General features: G+C 39.8%; 1 protein-coding gene across 6 annotated transcripts in view; it reads right to left on the bottom strand.

Annotated features, from left to right (window-relative positions):
• ida (anaphase promoting complex subunit 5 ida) overlaps positions 1–19,411 on the bottom strand; it is a 334,874-nt gene that overhangs the window by 236,871 nt on the left and 78,592 nt on the right. For all 6 annotated transcript variants that reach the window (XM_076201024.1, XM_076201023.1, XM_076201022.1 and 3 more), the window contains exons 4-5: positions 8,286–8,381; positions 4,796–4,889 (exon numbers count right to left, since the gene is read on the bottom strand). In XM_076201024.1, coding sequence (XP_076057139.1) covers positions 4,796–4,889; positions 8,286–8,381 — 190 coding nt within the window. The remainder of the gene's footprint in view (positions 1–4,795; positions 4,890–8,285; positions 8,382–19,411) is intronic.

Raw genomic sequence — 19,411 nt, forward strand, 5'->3', positions numbered from 1 at the left:
GAGCTTGGAAAAGATGACAACCTGATAATCACAAGTGCTAACAAAGGTGGAGGAGTTGTTGTCATGAACTGAAAAGACTACAATGACAAAATGTTATATCTGCTAAATGATACCACTATGTATGAAAAGAAATATCAAGGTCACGCTGCAATGGAAGGGGAAAAATTTAAGAAAGAGGCCAGGAAGATATTCTTGAAGACTCAAAGGGGCAAAAAACTGATAGGACTGCTGGAGGAAGCCCCGAGACCACCTTGTATACGCGGGCTCCCAAAAACCCAAAAGCCCAACATCCCGATGAGACCCATCACTTCAGGCATATGTAGTGCTCCGCATAGGTTGGCCAAATGTCTGGCGAAACCCCTATCCAACAGACTGGGATTAAAAAGTAGTGCCCACCTGAAAAATTCCAGTGACCTCATTCACAGATTAACCACTTCAATACGGGACTTAAATCTCGCGGGCAGCAGCCAATGCCAGCCGTACGACGTAACGAAATAATATTCGCATCATAAAATATAGTCGCCGCTTATATCGATCGTTCTCTCTTTCACCCGCGAATTTTGAAAACCACAGAGAATGGGATTAAGGGCGCATTTGGGAGAATGTAAAAACACAGGGGCGACTACAATAAATATAATCAAGACGCCGATATGGCAGCATCGCGAATCCACTTGCTCCTCATGACGCCTACGTGTGCGGCACCGTATGGAAGGGGTTAAGGATATGGATATTTCAGGAAAAAATATGGCTTCGTATGACGTCACAGCCTTATTCACAAATGTTTCCGTGGTAGGGGCGTTAAAAGCAGCGAGAGAGGTAGTTAGAGATATGGATGATGAGGCTCTACCCATAGTAAAGGGAGATTTTTTAAAACTTATATTGCTATGTGTGAGATTTGGTCCCTTCGTTTTCAACGGAGAGGAATACAGCCAATGTAGAGGCCTTGCGATGGGGAGCCCCCTCAGTGCTGTTTTAGCATCCCTCTATATGGAGGTTTTAGAGAGAGATAATTTTGTAAAAATAATGGGTTGAAACACCTCCTGGTTTTGATATGTGGATGATGTCTCAGCTGTGGCCCCCAAGAACACCAATTTGGACAACAAACTGAGGAGATTAAATAATGTCGAATGAAACATCCAGTTCACTGTTGAACACGAGACAGATAACAAATTGGCCTTCCTTGACACCGTCATCTGGAGGAAAGAGAACAAGACCACATTCTCGGTTCATAGAAAAAGTACCAATAAAGACATCATTCACTACTACTCCGGCCACAACGAGAGAATAAAGAGTGGAGTGGTAATAGGATTCTTCCTGAGAGCATACCACATTTGTAGTGAAGAATTTATTAAAGATGAAATGGATTACATTTTCAACATTTTCACCAAACTCTGTTATCCGGAAGGGCTGTTGTACCGACTTAGAAAAAAGGCTTTAAAGATAGCAAAAAGAAGCATAAGGAACAGAGGAGACATGACTGAAAATGATAGCAGGGAGTATTTGTCCATGCCAAACTCGAGCCACTCAGGTGAGTTGGGACAGTTGCTCACTAAAGCCGGCATCAAGATTGCGATCAGCACGGGAACAAAAATAGGAGACATTGTTAAGAACCAGAACAAAGTCGTGGCCAACGGGGAAGAAAACAGTGTCGTCTACAAGATACCGTGTGCAAACTGTCCTGTGAGCTACTACGGGGAAACCAGCAGAGGTATTAAGAAGCAGACAGTTGAGGACAGGAATGACGTCAAGGCACACCGAGTATCAAACTCGCTAGTGGTTCATGTAGATACTCACGGCCACTTACCAGACTGGGACAGAGTAGAGGTGCTGCAGAAAGGACTTCCTAAGAAAAGAAGAAAAATAACTGAAGCAGCTTACATCGCTTCCCATCCAAACAACAACCACCGCGATGGGTTTATTAAATTAACAAAGACAGCCAGCCGCTTGATACTTCATGAGGCAGAGCGTAGGAGGACGAAGTCAGGTCAATCATGGTGGAACGCGGATAGATTCGGCGGGTATTTAGGGGGTGAATTGTTTGAATGTGCATGTACTCTGAAGAAGTCCTGGTACGGACGAAATGTCAGAATAAATTCCTAAACGGTTCCCTGTGTTTATCTCACCACCCATCCACTCATCTGTCTTACATATTTCAAACTAGAAAGAATTCAAAGAGCATTGACAAAGATGGCACCAACACTTAGCAAGTTGACATACAAACCAAGATTGGACAAACTAAATTTATCAACTCTGGAACAAAGAAGTGAAAGAGGGGATTTGATAACCATCTACAGAATTATGAAAGGGATGGAAATCCTTGATAGGGATGACCTACTTAAATGGGGCAAAGAAATACAAGAGGACACAAGAAGAAACTTAAGAAAGACACTTATAGAAGAGATTTGAAAAAGAACAGCTTTCCACACAGAGTGGAACAAATTGAAAGAAAAAACAGTGAGTGCTAAAACTATACATGATTTTAAGAAAGAACTGGATGCGGAAAGATACAACTACGTGTCAATGCCAGCATAGCTCTTCTCCGGCAAAATACAACTAGGTAAATACATAGACATCACTGTACCTAAGTGGTTAATCCCCCTCTGATCTTACCACATGTGCAGTGTCATACACAAATAACAACTGGCTCACCACCCACTTCTCTCCACTTACCTCCTGTACTACCACCCCACCATGTGCACATACACCCATAGCAAAATGACACAGCTCAGACACAGCTTCACCTTTACCCTATACCATTCTCTTTTCCCATTTCCAGTTCTATCTCATGCTCTAGTACTCTTGTAAAAATTCTCTACTGCCCTTTACAGCTTTCCCCCAACCTCGTACATCTGCAATACCTCCCACAGCATCTTCCTGTCTACCCTGTTATAAGCCTTCTCAAAATCCATAAAGGCCCAATAAACAATCCTTACCTTTAGCCACAGCCTTCTCACAAATTTGCCTTACCATACAAATCTGGTCCATGCATCCTCTACCATTCCTAAAAACACACTGCTCCTCACCAATTACTCTTTCTGTTCCTCTCCTAATCCTCTCAATTGTACATACATACATATACCAAGGGCTTTTCCCCCCTTACATGGGAGACAGCCAAAGTCAAAATGCCTAATTTCACTCCCATTCATTTCTTCCCCACTTACTCCACTCCCATTCACCACCCCTCCTTCCCTCCCTCTTTTCTTGGCTTCTCCTGGATGACAAATTGTCCCTGCATCTTGCCCATTGCCGCGGGTCAGAAGCAATGCAGCAAGACACAGCACATCAACAGCATAGCTGTTTCAGTTAATCAGCAACCCCCCTCTCTGTCCCCTCACACAGAAAAAGAGAGGATGGGGATGTTTGTTGAGGAAAGAAAGGAGAAGACAAAAGATAGAGGTGCAGCAAAATATCATTCACACATAACCACTCCCTAATCCCCCATCCCCCCACTCACCCCTTCCATGCATCAAAGCGTCATCCATACACATTCTCCATTCACCCTTATCTTTTGTCTTCTCCCTTCTTTCCTCAATAGACATCTCCCTCTTTCTCAATGCCCCTTTTACCCCATCCATCCATCTCAATCTTGGTTGTCCCCTCCTGTTCACTCCATCTACCTCTGCCTTCCACACACTTTTTACTAATCTTTCTTTACTCATTCTTTTCATGTGTCCAACCCACCCTAATACTCTTTCATGAACCCAATCTCCCATCTTCTTTTCTATCCCCACTCTCTTCCTCACCTCTGTGTTTCACACTCTATCCAGCCTAGTAACTCCTATCATACTTCTCAGGAATTTCAACTCAAACACATTTAAATTCTTCCTCTCTTATGTTTCATGTTTCTGCCCCTTCATACAATTTCCTTTTATCATCCATTTCCTTATGTCTATTTCTCATTAAACTTTTTAATCCCCAAGGCATTTTCTTGCTTCTCTCAATCTACATTCTACCTCCACTCCCATCCTTTCCGGCCACGTGCATCCCCAAGTATCTACAGTTATCCACTTCTTCCAGCCTCTCTCCCTTAATATTCACTTCCAATTCGCTACCATCCTCTCCCCTTGTACAATTACTTCCACTGTTCCTCTCCTAATCCTCTTAACTGTAGTACACATAAAATGTGGACAGTTTTACTAGACGGTGACAGATCAGCTGAGGAAATTGTACTTAAAAAGATCTCTAGAGGAGTGAAGAAATATTATACAAAAGTATCTAGACCAGAAAAAGATATCTGCTGGCACAAAAAAAAAATTAAATAATAATAATAATAATAATAATAATAATAATAATAATGACAGGTACTAGCATGTGGTGGTCCTGTAAGGTGAACAGTGGAGCTGTCCATTATCAAAACCCACCAACCCACTCACCTCCATCAGGATGTGCAGCTCTGAGAGGGCTGAAACTCTGCCTCCAGACTAGGCCCAAGATTCTTCTCTATTAACTTCAATTGTACTTCTTACATTTTTTTCACATATGAAGAGCTGACAACCAGCATCTGCTCCCTCTCCCCTACCACTTTCAGCTGGTGACATGGAAACAGTCCCACACTAACACAACAGAAAATTGTCCAAAGTCTTTTCCCAAAGAGATCAGTCAAAATGCCTGACATGTGTTCCCAGCCACTGAGGGGCTACAGGTTTTCCAGTGAGTGAAACTCAAGGCAACAAGTAATCAATTCTAATTAATGTAAGTGAATTTAAGACCAAGTTTTATTAGTAGAGATACAGAGATGGAACCCCATGAGCACAGTTATAACCAAATAAATACAAGTAAAACCAATTTTACCCACCTACTACACTGGTCCACAAGCAGTTATCCTGTGTTGTAAACTTTTCCACAGTCTCAAATAGAGTTAACAGCTTGTCTACACCACTGCAATACATCTATTGTATTTCAGAAAAGAAAAATTATGATGTGCATGTATCACTATACTAATTATGATAAAGTATATTTCACATATGGCATCAGAAGAGGGAGAGGGGAAAATTTGAATGTATTTGGGAGGTGTGGCGGGAATTGCAAGAATGGATGGAGTGAGATGTGAGGTGAGAAAGATAACTGGTGGAAAGGGAGTAGAAAGTTACATACATACATATACCAATGGCTACTTCCCCTTTACAAGGGAGATAGCCAAAAAACAAAGGCATAAAAATTCAATCCCACCCATGCCATCCCCACATACTCCACTCCCATTCAACCCCCTTCCTCCTATCTTGGCTCCTCCTGGATGACGGGTCATCCCTGCATCTCATCCATTGTCTTGGGTCAGAAGTAGTGTAGCACAACACAGCACATCTAAAGCAAGGCTGCTTCATTTAATCGGTGAGCCCTCACCTTTCTGTCCCCTCATGTAGAAAAAGAGAAGACGGGGAGAAATCCCTTCGAGCTCTGTCAAAATATCAATCTTCCATACTCCCTTACCCCCCCATCCTCCATCCACTCCCTTCCATGCATCATAGTATCATCCATACACAACCATTCTCCATTCACCCCTATCTTCTGTCTTCTCCCTTCCTCAACAGACATTCCCCTCTTTTCCAATGCCCCTTTTACCCCATCTATCCATCTCATCCTAGGTCACCCCCTCATGTTCACTCCCTCTATCTCTACTTTCTACACCTCTTTTACTCTTTTTTCACTCATTCTTTCCATGTGTCCAAACCATCTCAATACTCTTTCATCAACCCTATCTCCCAATTCCTTTTCAACCCCACTCTCCTCCTCACCTGTTTCTTAATCTATCCAGCCTAGTAACCCTTACCATACTTCTCAGACACCTCATCTCAAACACATTCAAACTCCTCCTCTCTTATGTTCCCTGTTTCTGCTCCATACAGTGGTGTCAGCACAATCACTCCTTCATACAATCTCCTCTTAGCATCCATTCCCAAATGTCTATTTCTCATTACACATTTTAATACCCCAAGACATTAACTTGCTTCTCTCAATCTACATTCTATCTCCACCTCTACTCCTCCCTTCCTGCCACATTCACACCCAAGTATCTAAAATTATCCACTTCCTCCAGTCTCTCTCCAATAGTCACTTCCAATCTGCTGCCACACTCTCCCTTTATACATTTCACCACCTTACTTTTACCCACATTTATCTTTAACTTCCTTCTTTCACACATCTTCCCAAACTCAGTCACTAACTTCCTCAATCCCTCTCCTGATCCTGCCACAAGCGGTGTCATCAGCAAACAACAACTAGCTTATCTCTTATTTTTCTCCTTTCTCCTTAACCATCTCCAATCCCTGGCCCATTATCCTTGCATTTACCTCTTGCACCACCCCATCTATGTATAAAATGAACAGCCAAGGTAACATAACACATCCCTGGTAAAGTCCCACCTTTACTTCAAACCACTCACTCTCTCCATTTCTGATTCTAATACAAGCTCTACTACTCTCATAAAAACTCCTGACTGCTCTTTACAGCATTCCTCCTATCCCATATATCTGCAATACCTCCCACAGTGCCTTCCTGTCTACCCTGTCATAAGCCTTTTCCAAATCTATATAGGCCCCAAAAAACATCCTTACCTTTTCCTAAAGCTTTCTCACATACCTATCTTACCACAAAAATCTGATCCACACAACCCCTACTTGTCCTAAACCTAAACCCACACTGTTCCTCTCCTAATCCACTCAATCAAAACCTTCCCAACTACACTCAACAAACTGATCCCTCTGAAACTACTACACTCACACTCCTTTCCCCTTGTAAAAAGGGACTATACAGGCACTCCTCCAGTCCTCCAGCACTCTACCCTATTTTAAACTAACATTAAATATCCTCACCAACCAGTCCACCATCACTGTACCTCCCTTTATTAGACACCCTGCATGACACCCATCCAACCCCAGGTGCCTTACCCACTCTCATCATTTTAACAACTGCTTTTACCTCCTCTTTCTTTATTTCTTCTCTATTTTCCTCACTGAACACTGTAATTTTCTTAGCACTTCCCACAGCAACTACCTTTCCCTCCCTATCCTCCTTCACATTTAGCAACTCCCTAAAATATTCTCCCCATCTTCCTCTTACTGCCTTCTCTTCCATTATCATCTCTCCATCTGCACCTTTTACCTATTCTTTTCTACTTGATTCACCTCCTCTTCCTCTCTTAATTTCTTTCCAAAACATCTTTTTATTACTTTCAAAATTTTCTGTCATACCCTTACCCCATTTCACATCTGCTCTCCTCTTTGCCTCCTTTATCTTATGCTTTACTTCTTTTTTTTTTTTTGTACCTCATATGATTCTCATCCTATTTTGTAACCAATCTGTGAATGCTTGCTTTTTCTTTTCTACATCATTCCTTGCCTCCTCATCCCATCGCTCATTACCCTTCCTTCTATTTCCTCCCATCCTTCTTGTTTCACACACCATCTTTGCACACCTTATGACTACCTCCTTGAACCATCCCTATTCCTCCTCCACTCCTAGTTCTACTCTATCCTTCACTCCCTCCCACTCTTCTCTCAGCTTCTTCTTGTATTCCTTCTCCTTTTCTTTCTCATTTAAGCAGTTTACTTTAAGCACCTCCCTACCTTCTGTCCTTTTCCTCTTTCTCCATCTATCCTCCACTCTCAACTTACCTTCCACCCAAAAATATTCTGATATTTCCCCACTCTCTCCCCTTAGAACATGTACATCCAAAACTCTTCCTATTATCTACCACCCTTCCATCCACCACCCTCTTCCATAAGAGATAATGCTGACAAAGAATACTGGGTTGGTTTGGATACATGGAAAAAAAGAATGAAGAAAGACTAGCAAGAAGAGTAAGGAAGGCAAAGGTGGATGGAATGATCTTGAGGGGAAGACCGAGAATGAGATGGATAAATGGGGTGAAGGGGGCTTTGAGTTAAAGAGAAATGTCTGTTGAGCTCAGATGGGGGAAGGTAAGAGAGACATGAGAAGGCAAGTGAATTGACAATATGAATGAACTATAAATTGATGTGGCCCAAAGGGATTTCTCCTAGTCTTCTCTATTTTCACATGTGGGTACAAGGAGGGAGGTTCACCATGTAAATAAAGTGGTGGGGTCCTGCTGTGGTTGTGATGTGACTTGCTGCATTGCTTCTGATCCAGGAAGTGGCTGGGGGACAGGAATGATCTTTCATCCACAAGGAGTAAGATAGAAGTGTGATGGTTAAGAAAGGGAGTGATAAGGGTGGGTGCATGCCTTGGCTGGCTACCTCCCTTATAAGGAAGAAGCCCTTTACTGCATAAAATATGTAGGCATTCCTGAACAAATAAACGGCTCATACCTCATGGAGAGCACTCATGAAAGTAGTCACATGCTGAGGCAGAAGTTCAGAGTCATTCACAACATCCAAGAGTTCCTTAAGCTTCATGTCACTGCCCTGTCAAAAAAATCATTCCCCTTCAGGTAAAACTCACTTGGATGAAAACTCCATTATAAATGGAAAGTGAACAAAGAGCAATCAGAACCCATCTGAGGAAATGACAACTACAATTTCTTTAAGGAAGGAATGGTAGTAAATCCTTTCCAGAGTTAGAATCTAATTTCAAACAACCCTTCCAGTACATCTCTACAACATAATTTCTGTTTCCCCATAGTTGAAAAGGGCTCTTCCTGATTTACTCATTGGATTTCAGCCACTTCCAATTTGGCTTGGCACAGAGGTAAAACACACACAAAAAAAAAAAAGATAAATTACTATACAACATAAAAATACCAATCATTCAGGTGAAGAATGACCATGACAAATATATTGCAACCCATTTTTCCCAAACACATTATCTGGCTGCATCAAAGCAAAAATGTTGAGAACAGGAATAATAATAGACTTCTGCATAAAATGGTCCTGTGTGATAGCTGTTGAGGAATATTTCCCTACACCTGTTTCAAAACCCCTATCAATATTATCATTTCCATCTGGAGCAACAGCATTAAGATGGTGGTACTAGGTCTCTGGGCTAGGCACAAAATATGAATATATAATATATACATACTTATACCAATGGCTTTTTCCCCCTTACAAGGGAGGTAGCCAAAGTCAAAAGGCATAAATCCACTCCCACCTATTTCATCCCCCATCCTTCCTTCCCTCCTAATCATCTTGGCTCCTCCTGGATGGGCCATCCCTTCATCTCACCCACTGCCCTGGGTCAGCAGCAATGCAGCCAGACATGGTACATCCACAGCAAGGCTGCTTCATTTAACTGGTGACCCCCTATTTGTCCTTTCATGCAGTAACATTGAAGATGGGTTGAAATCCCTTCAGGCTGCATCGAAACATCATTCACACATAACCACTCCCTAACCCCCCCATCCCCCACCCACTCCCTTTCATGTATCACAACACCATCCATACACAGCCATTCTCCACTCACCCCTATCCCCCTGACTTCTCCCTTCCTCAACAGACACACCCTTCTTGCTTAATGCACCTTTTACCCCATCTGTCCACTTCTGCCTTCCATACCTCTTTTACTAATCTTTCCTCACTCATTCTTTCCATGTGTCCAAACCATCCCAATACTCTTTCATAAACCCTACCTCCCATCTCCTCTTCTATCCCTGCTCTCCTCACCTTGTTTCTCACTCTATCCAACCTTGTAATCCCAAGTATACTTCTCAGATATTTCATCTCACATTTAAACTCTTTCTCTCTTATGCCCCATGTCTCTGCACTATACAATACTGCCAGTACAATCACCCCTTCATACAATCTCCTCTTAGCACCCATTCCCAAATGTCTACTTCTCATTACACTTTTTGATCCCCCATGGCATTTACTTGCTTCTCTCAATCTATAATCCATCTCCACTTCTCCCTCTCCTGCCACATGCAACCCCAAGTATGTAAAGCTATCCACTTCTTCCAGCCTCTCTCCTTTAATACTCACTTCCAATTTGCTGACATCCTCTCCTCTTGCATATCTTGTTACCTTACTCTTACCCACACTCACCTTCAACTCTCTCCCCTCACACACCTTCCCAAACTCCGCCACTAACTCCATTAACTTCCCCTCCAATCCTGCCACCAGCCAGTGCAGTGCTGTCAGCAAACAACAACTGGCTCACCACCCACCCCTCTCCACTTTCTTTAACTATCTCCAATCCCCTATCCACCACCCTTGCACTTACCTCCCACATCCATCCATGTATAGAATGGCCATGGTGACACGACACATCCCTGGTGAAGTCCCACCTTTCCCTCAAACCACTTGCTCTCTCCATTTCCAATTCCAACAAAGGCTCCACCACTTACAAAAAATCCTGACTGCTTCCTCACAACAGTTCTCCCCTGATCCCAGACATCTGAAAAAAAAACACAGTGCCCTCCTGTCTACCCTGTCACAAGCCCTTTCCAGATCTACAAAGGCCCAAAAAAATCCCCAACCTTTACCAAAGCCCTCCCACACATCTTACCATGCAACCTCTGCCTTTCCTAAACCCACTTTGTTCCTCACCAATTACTACCTCTGTTTCCCTCCCAATCCTCTCAAAACCCTCCCTCAAGCCTTCCCAACTACATTCAACAAACTGATCCCTCAAAAAACACCACACATCTTACCACAAAAATTTGATCCATGCAACCCCCACCTTTCCTTAACCCACTTTGTTCCTCACCAATTACTACCCCTGTTCCCTCCCAATTTCTCTCAAAACCCTCCCTCAAGCCTTCCCAACTACATTCAACAAACTGATCCCTCAAAAACTACCACACTCACACCTGTCCCCCCTCCCCCTGCAAAGCAGAACCACACACACACAATAGTGTGTGCAAAAACAATAGAAGAATTTAAGAGCAAATTAGATATGGTGAGACAGAGATGGGGCATCACGAGCATAGCTCCCCTTCCCATAAGATACAACTAGGTAAATACACATTCGTTCGAGATGTCATAGAATGAAGAAGTGCTGCGCTGCACTGTGGCTAGCGATACCTAGCGGTTCTAGTATAAACATCGAAGGAAACCAGTGTTGTTTTTGCGCGGTCTGACTATGCCGTGAGACTGGTAAAGTATTTTCTCTTGTTTCTAGTTTGTGAAATGTGTATATTTCCTTTCTGGCAACAATGGCTAAAGGAAATGATAATGAAGACAAAACAGAGAAAAGAGAATTAGAGGTGAGTATAGTGGAGAGCCCAAGAGGCGTGATTCCAAAACGCATTTGTACAGTGGATACCCCAAGGAATATTCCAAGGTGGGAAGGAAATATGTTTTTGGGGTTTCAAAGAAAGGCAAGCGATATGGGAAGATGTCTTGATATGGATAGAGAAAACAGATATAGTAGTGTACCAAGAAATCGGGAAATAAGTGAATTGATGCATGAAATTTTTACTTAAAAATAGACTACCGAGCTATGCACAGAGAACTCATTGCTCTACGAAAAAGTAATGAACAAACCATAAGGGAATTAAATGAACTAAGGAGTGAAATAGATTGTCTAAAGAAAGAAAATGAACAACTGAAAAACGAGGACAAGAGCAAGAAAGAACAGTTGAAGGTTGTGACCGGAAAAGTGGCAGAATCTATTAAAGAAATGGATCTCATTGAAATAAAAAATCAATGGAAAAAAGAAAAGGAAAATCAAGAGATATCTTTTAGAAAAATATCAAAAGAACAAATGGAAGCAAACACAAAAGATAGTTATTAAAGTAATAAAAGAAAAACAAAACCTAGTCAGAGACACAGTAGACAAACAAAAATGCATTGCGGTACATGGATAAAAGAAAAACACAATAAGCATAGATATCAAAAAGAAAAGGAGGAAAAGGAACTGGTTAAAGAAATTCCCAAAGAAATTCAGGATGAAACTGACCTGGTAAAAGAAATTGATGAAATCCACAGGATAGGAAAATATGCAAAAGATACAACATCACAGACCCTTAAAAATAAAACTAAGAACACAAATGATGGCAGAGGAAGTACTATCTAAAGCGATCAGACTGGCAAACAGCGAGAAGTTCAAATATGTAAGAATACAAAAAGAAATGAATGACAAGGAGGAGAAAGACAAAGCACTTAGAATTGAAGCAAATGACAGGATTGAAAAGAGAACAGAAATGGAAAAAAACAAGTTTTTTTGGAGAGTGTTGAACTTGAGACTGAAAAAGTGGTATATCAAGAAAATGGAAACCTAAACCAAAAAAGAAAAGAAAATACAAAATTAAAAGTGGCATATACAAACATTGACGGTATGATCTCTGAATTAAATGAACTGAATGACTACTTAGAAACTGATAAACCTGACATCATGGGCGTAGTGGAGACGAAATTGAAAGGACCACTATTAACAACCATTGTGGGACATGGTCTATATAACATATGGGTGAAAAAAAGAACCAAAAAGAAAGGAGGTGACATGATACTAACCAAAAAAGGATTAAATGTAACCAAGGTTATTGAAGGAAAAGGAAACACAGAAATAATCATGATTAAAATTTATCATAAAAAGACCAAAAACAGAAAGTTTTTGAGGACAAAATATCACGATAGGATGTAATGATACTGGAGGAGAAAATATCATGGTAGGATATAATGTCAGTGGAGGACAAAATATAATTTTAGGAAGGGATACTGGACAGAATGTCAATGAAGGCCAAAATATCACGATGGGATGTAATGACAGTGGAAGACAAAAGATCACGATGGGATGTAATTATAGTGGAGGAAAAAATATCACAGTAGGATATAATGTCACTGGACAAAATATAATTTTAGGAAGGGATGCTGGACATAATGTCAATGTTACGACGGGAGGCCGGTGTGAATCACGGTGACGTAGGGGGACAAAGTGTACAAAAGAGATCGAATGACCATGATCGACCAGATGTCCGTGATGGGGGAAATGTTACTCTTGATGGGAAAAATTTTAATGAGGCATCAAATGTCAATGAAGGACCAAATACCGTATTTTCCGGCGTATAGTGCGCGACTTTTTTCCATTGGAAGGGCCTAAAAAAGGGGGGTGCGCGTTATCTGGCGGTGCGCATTATATACGACCTACAATAAAAATTCTGCGGCTGTGTGTGTAATTTTTTTCACAACATGACGATGTTGGCTGTCACAAAGTCGGGACGGCACACTTCTCCGTGACGTTCCGTGAGAACAAGAAGAACAGCCATGGTGACATGAAAGAATACGCCAGCATGGGCTATATAAATATTTGGTATAGGTAGGTATCTATCGAATCTTATTTTTCATGTTTAAATAGGCCTAAACACCATGAAACATGATCAATATTCATGATATTTGCCCATGTTCACAGCATCCTAGTTTGAATTTTTGTTTGCTTTGTTGCTTCACTTTAGGTGTGGTACAAATTCCATTGCGGCCATTCATAAACTCGTGTCAAAAACCTAACTACAACACCCTCTTTCGGGAGTTATATTAACTAACGTCACCTCGATGAGAGACTGTCCTATTTCACCACTGTCATTGCAGGTTCAAAGCTAAAACGAAACAGTCTGTAGTTTGTTTCAGTATCAAATAAAAAATGGTAAAGACAAATTATTTCTTCAAGATATTATATGAACATTTTCTGTAAAAATCCCGAAATTTTTCTGTATATTTTACTTTCAATAAACTTTTTTTAGATCATATTTCCTACAAACTATTTAAGCTTCAAAGTAATAAGGGACCAACGCAAAACATGAGTCATATACCGGTACATGTAGTTCCGACTTTTTCTTAGTTGTGTCCTGATTGATGCCTAAACTGACACTTAATTTAGTGACAAATCAACAGATTTCCCAGCGGTGGCTCTATAGCCATTGAAAAATACTTCTCCATATAACCTCGTTCACATGATACTAAGTAATTTCGCCGTTATTTCATCGGTTTATTTTTACTAACATTAATTAACGTAGTCTATGCAAATATTTGGGATCCGTAAAGCAGCACTGGTACTATCATCATGAACGTTGGCCGTTTTAGCTCACCCGGAATATGCTAGATCAGGGCCGAGATTGACAGTTCTATTGCCAATCTAGCCTACACTAAACACCCTCTTGCGAGAGTTTGTTAAAAGTAAACGTCATTTCAGTAAAGACACTTGTGTGGTAAGTGCCAAACACGCAGTATTTTTGGTAGGAGTTTATTGCGGAGAAGGGGAATTCATGTTGTTGTTGTCAGATGTTTCCCAGTATACGTGTTGTGTATCGTATACGTGTTGCTTGTAGATCAGGACCGTTAACAATGCCGCACACTCCGATTATTTAATGCGCACTTTGAATTTCTTAAATGCGTAGTTCCATGCGCGTGACGAGTCACAGTTTATGAATACGCATAGGCACTTAACCACGTAATGTGTATGACCCTAAATCACTTAGGTATGGAGCACTGGGTATTAGGGTCACTTGGGCACTGTCACTCCGGGGTCACCAAACTCTTACGAATTCTGTCGACTCGTAACCAAACTTTAGAGCAAGAGTGAAGGTCGTGAGGGAGATAGGGTGGTGGTGTATGGCAGTCACCAGATGCGAGGTCTTGGAAACTGATAGACTGCATTTCCTTGATAAGACGAAGGATGGTTGTGTCATCCGAGGAGGGGGTGTGTTCCTGAGTAATGGCAACAGAAGGGCATAACATAAGTTTGGTGACCCCGGAGTGACAGTGCCCAAGTGACCCTAATACCCAGTGCTCCATACCTAAGTGATTTAGGGTCATACACATTACGTGGTTAAGTGCCTATGCGTATTCATAAACTGTGACTCGTCACGCGCATGGAACTACGCATTTACGAAATTCAAAGTGCGCATGAAATAATCGGAGTGTGCGGCATTGTTAACAGTCCTGATCCACACGCAACACGTATACGATACACAACACGTATACTGGGAAACATCCGACAACAACAACATGAATTCCCCTTCTCCGCAATAAACTCCTACCAAAAATACTGCGTGTTTGGCACTTACCACACTTATGAACCGAAACATAGTTTGTTGCTGCATGACGATAAAAACTTGTACACGGTGATAAAAACTTGTAAGATGAATTATTCCCTCAGGATAGTAAATTACAAATTTTCTGTAAAAATCTGACAAATTTTCATGTACATTTTGTATTCAATAAACTTTTCATGGCTCGAATTTCCCACAAAACAATGGACCAACGCAAGCAGGAGTCACATACATGCAGTTCACGAGCTTTAGCCACCAGTGACTTTTCCTGGCATGTGCGTTATACGTCGGTGCGCGCTATCTGTGTATTGAGATAACGAAGTGCATGGGTGCGCATTATAAACCGATGCGCATTTTAAGCCGGAAAATACGGTAATAATATAGAGCAAGGTATAAATAAAAAACAAGATGATAATGAAGACATGATATTGAAACTCAAAATGTGTCAAAAAGAAATAATCAGGAGTTTCTTAAAACCCTGTACTTTAATGCTTGTAGTATTAGGAACAAATTTCAGGAAATACAGGTATATCAAAAGCGAAAATCTCGATATGATAGGAATAACCGAGACATGGTTAAGTGGTACAGAGTTTGAAGCTGAATTTAATATTGCGGGATTTAAACACTTTCATCAGGATAGAAACCACAAGAAAGGTGGGGGTGTTCTGTTGTATGTTAAAAACAATGTTCATGCTTGTGTTTTAGAGAAAGTGAAACAGGATGCATATGATAGTTTGTGGGTAGAATTAACCCAAACAAATGGACAAAAAATGAATGTAGGTGTAATATATAGGCCAAAGACATTATCATTAGCAGACAACAAACTGTTATTTCAAGAACTGTCTAGTTTCTGCAACCGGGATTTATTGATAATGGGTGATTTCAATTTTACTGACATTGATTGGATGACCCTTGAATATGGCCATAGAGGTAGTCGCTTGATTGATTTCTTGGTGACAATTACTTAATTCATCATGTAAAAAAGCCCACAAGATATGGAAACTTACTTGATCTATTGATCACTAGCAGCAAAAGTATGCTAACTGATGTAGAAGTCAGTGAAACTGTTGCAAATAGCAATCACAACTTAGATTCAAACTCCTAAAAAATTTAGAATAGATACTTGTGTTTCTAAAATACCCGATTTCAGTAAAGCTCAGTTCATAGGACTACGTCAGGAGCTTCAGCTTACAGATTGGGAGGCAAAATTAAGCGAAAGACCTGTAGATCAGATGTGGGAAATATTTCAAAATATGCTCACTAAGATGATTCATACTTACATTCCTTTTAGGGACAGACATCCCCCAAATCAGGCTCGCCCAAAGTGGCTCGACAAAGAAACTGAAAAAAGTATTGCTAAAAAGAGACAGGCTTATAAGAAATATTAGTGCTCGGGCGCATCTAATGACTATGAAAGTTATGTATCAATAGAGAAATTTAAAAAAAGACAATAAAAGAAAAAAGAAAACGACAATACGAAATGAACATCGCTGATAAATCCAAAGAGAATCCCAAAGAATTCTATAGTTACATTAGAGATAAAAAGGTTGTTAGGAATCACATTGGTCCACTATTATCTGCTGACGGTCAACTTGAATATTCAAATGAAGGAATGTGTAATATTTTAAACAATTATTTTAGCTCAATATTCGTAAATGAAACACCTCAAAGTGAGCTCCAAACTGAAACCTGTGAAAAGTCTAGGGTAAACTTACTCACTACGGTAAATATAACAAAAGAAAAAATTAAAAGGTGTATAGACAAACTCAAAGTTAATAAAACACCAGGACCTGACGGTTGGCATCCAAGAATCTTAAAGGAAATGAAAAATGAGATTGTTGTTCCATTAGAAATTATTTTCAAGAAATCCATCATATCCGGAGATGTCCTAAGAGAATGGAAGCTAGCTAACATTACTCCCATATTCAAAAAAGGTGACAAAAAGAAACCAAATAACTATAGGCCTATGAGTTTGACTTCAATCGTATGAAAAATAATGGAAACTATCATCAGAGATGCTATCAAACATCATTTAGGAAGTAACCGTTTAATAAATGATAGACAGCATGGTTTCAGACGGAAACGTTCTTGTGTGACTAACTTACTCAAATTCTACAACACAGTTATCTCGAATTATGACAAAAGAAACAATATAGATTTAATATATCTAGACTTTGCAAAAGCTTTTGATACCGTCCCACATGAAAGACTACTTACTAAATTAGCTTCACACGGAATAAGTGGTAGCCTATTAACTTGGACTAGTAAGTGGTTGAATGATCGAAAACAGAGAGTTGTTTTAAATAGTAAAACTTCTAGATGGAAAAATTTTACAAGTAGAGTTCCTCAGGATTCCGTTCTTGGGCCACTTCTATTCATAGTATATATAAATGATATAGACCATGGACTAAAATCTACTGTTTCCAAATTTGCTGGTGATACAAAAATGTGCGGAATGGCAAATGATCACCTAAATCGATTAGATATTCAAGAAGATTTAGATAAATTACAGCAATGGTCTGAAAAGTGGCTAATGAAATTTAACACAAGTAAATGCAAGGTAATGCACATACAGTGCTCGACAAAAGTTCGCGGCGCCTCAGCGAATCTAAACAAAAATGCACAAAAATGTAATTAATCATTATATTTATTGGATTTTTACTCACCTAATACAGCTAAATCCATCACTACTTGGCTCAACGACTGTGAAGTGAATTTTATAAAGGACTGGCCAGGTAATAGCCCTGATTTGAACCCAATTGAAAATTTGTGGCACATTATAAAGAAGAGGTTACAAGGCAAAGACGTCAGCTCTATACCCAAGCTCAAGGCAGCCATTCAGGAAATCTGGGATAATTTTGAGCCTACAACCCTCCACAACCTAGCTGCTTCAGTTCCATGTCGTCTTGAGGCTGTGTTAAAGCGCAAAGTACTCCCAACCAAGTATTAGGTGAGTAAAAATCCAATAAATATAATGATTAATTACATTTTTGTGCATTTTTGTTTAGATTCGCTGAGGCGCTGCGAACTTTTGTCGAGCACTGTAGGTAAAAATAACAGTAAGTATGATTACAAGTTATTTGGAACTTCGTTAACAAAAGTGGATAGTGAAAAATATCTCGGCGTAATTATCAGTAATGATCTCAAATCATCCAAGCAGTGTATTTCAGCCTCTGAGAAAGCAAATAAGATTCTAGGACTGATTGCACGATCTTTTGATTTCAAAAGTCCATCACTCATTAACAAGCTATATAAATTGTTAGTTCGTCCACATTTGGAATATGCTGTTTCTGTATGGTCACCGAATCTCATTAAAGACATTGACAGACTGGAAAAAGTACAATGGTGAGCCACATAACTGATTCCAAATATCAAAAATGAATCATATGAAAATCGACTAAAACACATGAATCTGTTTTCCCTAAAAAAGCGTCGACTCAGAGGTGACTTGATACAGGTCTCTAAAATTCTAAAGGGAATTGACATCAAAAATGACAAAATTTTCACATTGAATGACAATCAGACAAGAAACAACGGTCTCAATCTGTCCGGAAATAGATTCAATTTGGAAGTAGGTAGAAACAACTTCACCAACTGTGTAGTTAATGAATGGACTAAACTTCCTGCACAGGTAGTGCAATGTAGTTCAGTTTGAAGCTTTAAGAATCATTTAGATAAACACTTAAGCAAGATGCTGTAATGATTATAATTTATTTCATATCATTTGTTTTTGTTTTGCTATCATTTGTTTTTGTTTTGCTATCATTTGTCTGTTTTGATTTTCATTTACTATTAGCTATATGTCAATTCATTATTATTTACTCTTTACCTGTTTGTTTATTATCTAACTATACCTATGCATTTATTTATGTATTTTATTTGTTATTTACATTATTATAGTTTTTATTTATTAATTCATTATTATGATTTTTTTTCGCATCCGACCTAGATATGGACCAAAATGTCTCCTGTTGGTATGCTCCGCCTTTGTAATCCTTGGTTTATGTACCACCAAAGACTCATGCATGGTCAGATGGTGATCATTCCAGCTTATTGGAAGAAACAATGGAGGTGCTTAATGAGTTACTAAAAGGTGTAAACTTAGTAATCATAGGCGATTTTAACGCAAAAGAAATAATATGGGAAGAAATGATAGTCAAAGGAGGAGAGGAACTTTGGAGCAACATCATACTGGATATGACTATCGAGTACACACTAACACAATGGGTTAAGGAAAGCATTAGATATAGAAATAATGAAGAACCATCAAAACTAGACCTAATATTAACATCTGAACCGGAAATTATAAACAAAATGGAGTACAAAACATCTATTGGAAAAATAGACCACATACTAATAGACTTTGAATTAAAAGACCATTATAATATAGACAGAAATGATAAACACAGAGAAAGAAGACTTATGTACAACAAAACGGACTTTGAAAAACTAAGGAAATTTTTCCAAGACGCAAATTGGGATGGGTTCACTAATGACAAAACAAAGACGGAAGAC

This window comes from Oratosquilla oratoria, chromosome 17, assembly GCF_046742065.1.
Source record: "Oratosquilla oratoria isolate Oo_2021 chromosome 17, ASM4674206v1, whole genome shotgun sequence".
Lineage (NCBI taxonomy): Eukaryota > Metazoa > Arthropoda > Malacostraca > Stomatopoda > Squillidae > Oratosquilla > Oratosquilla oratoria.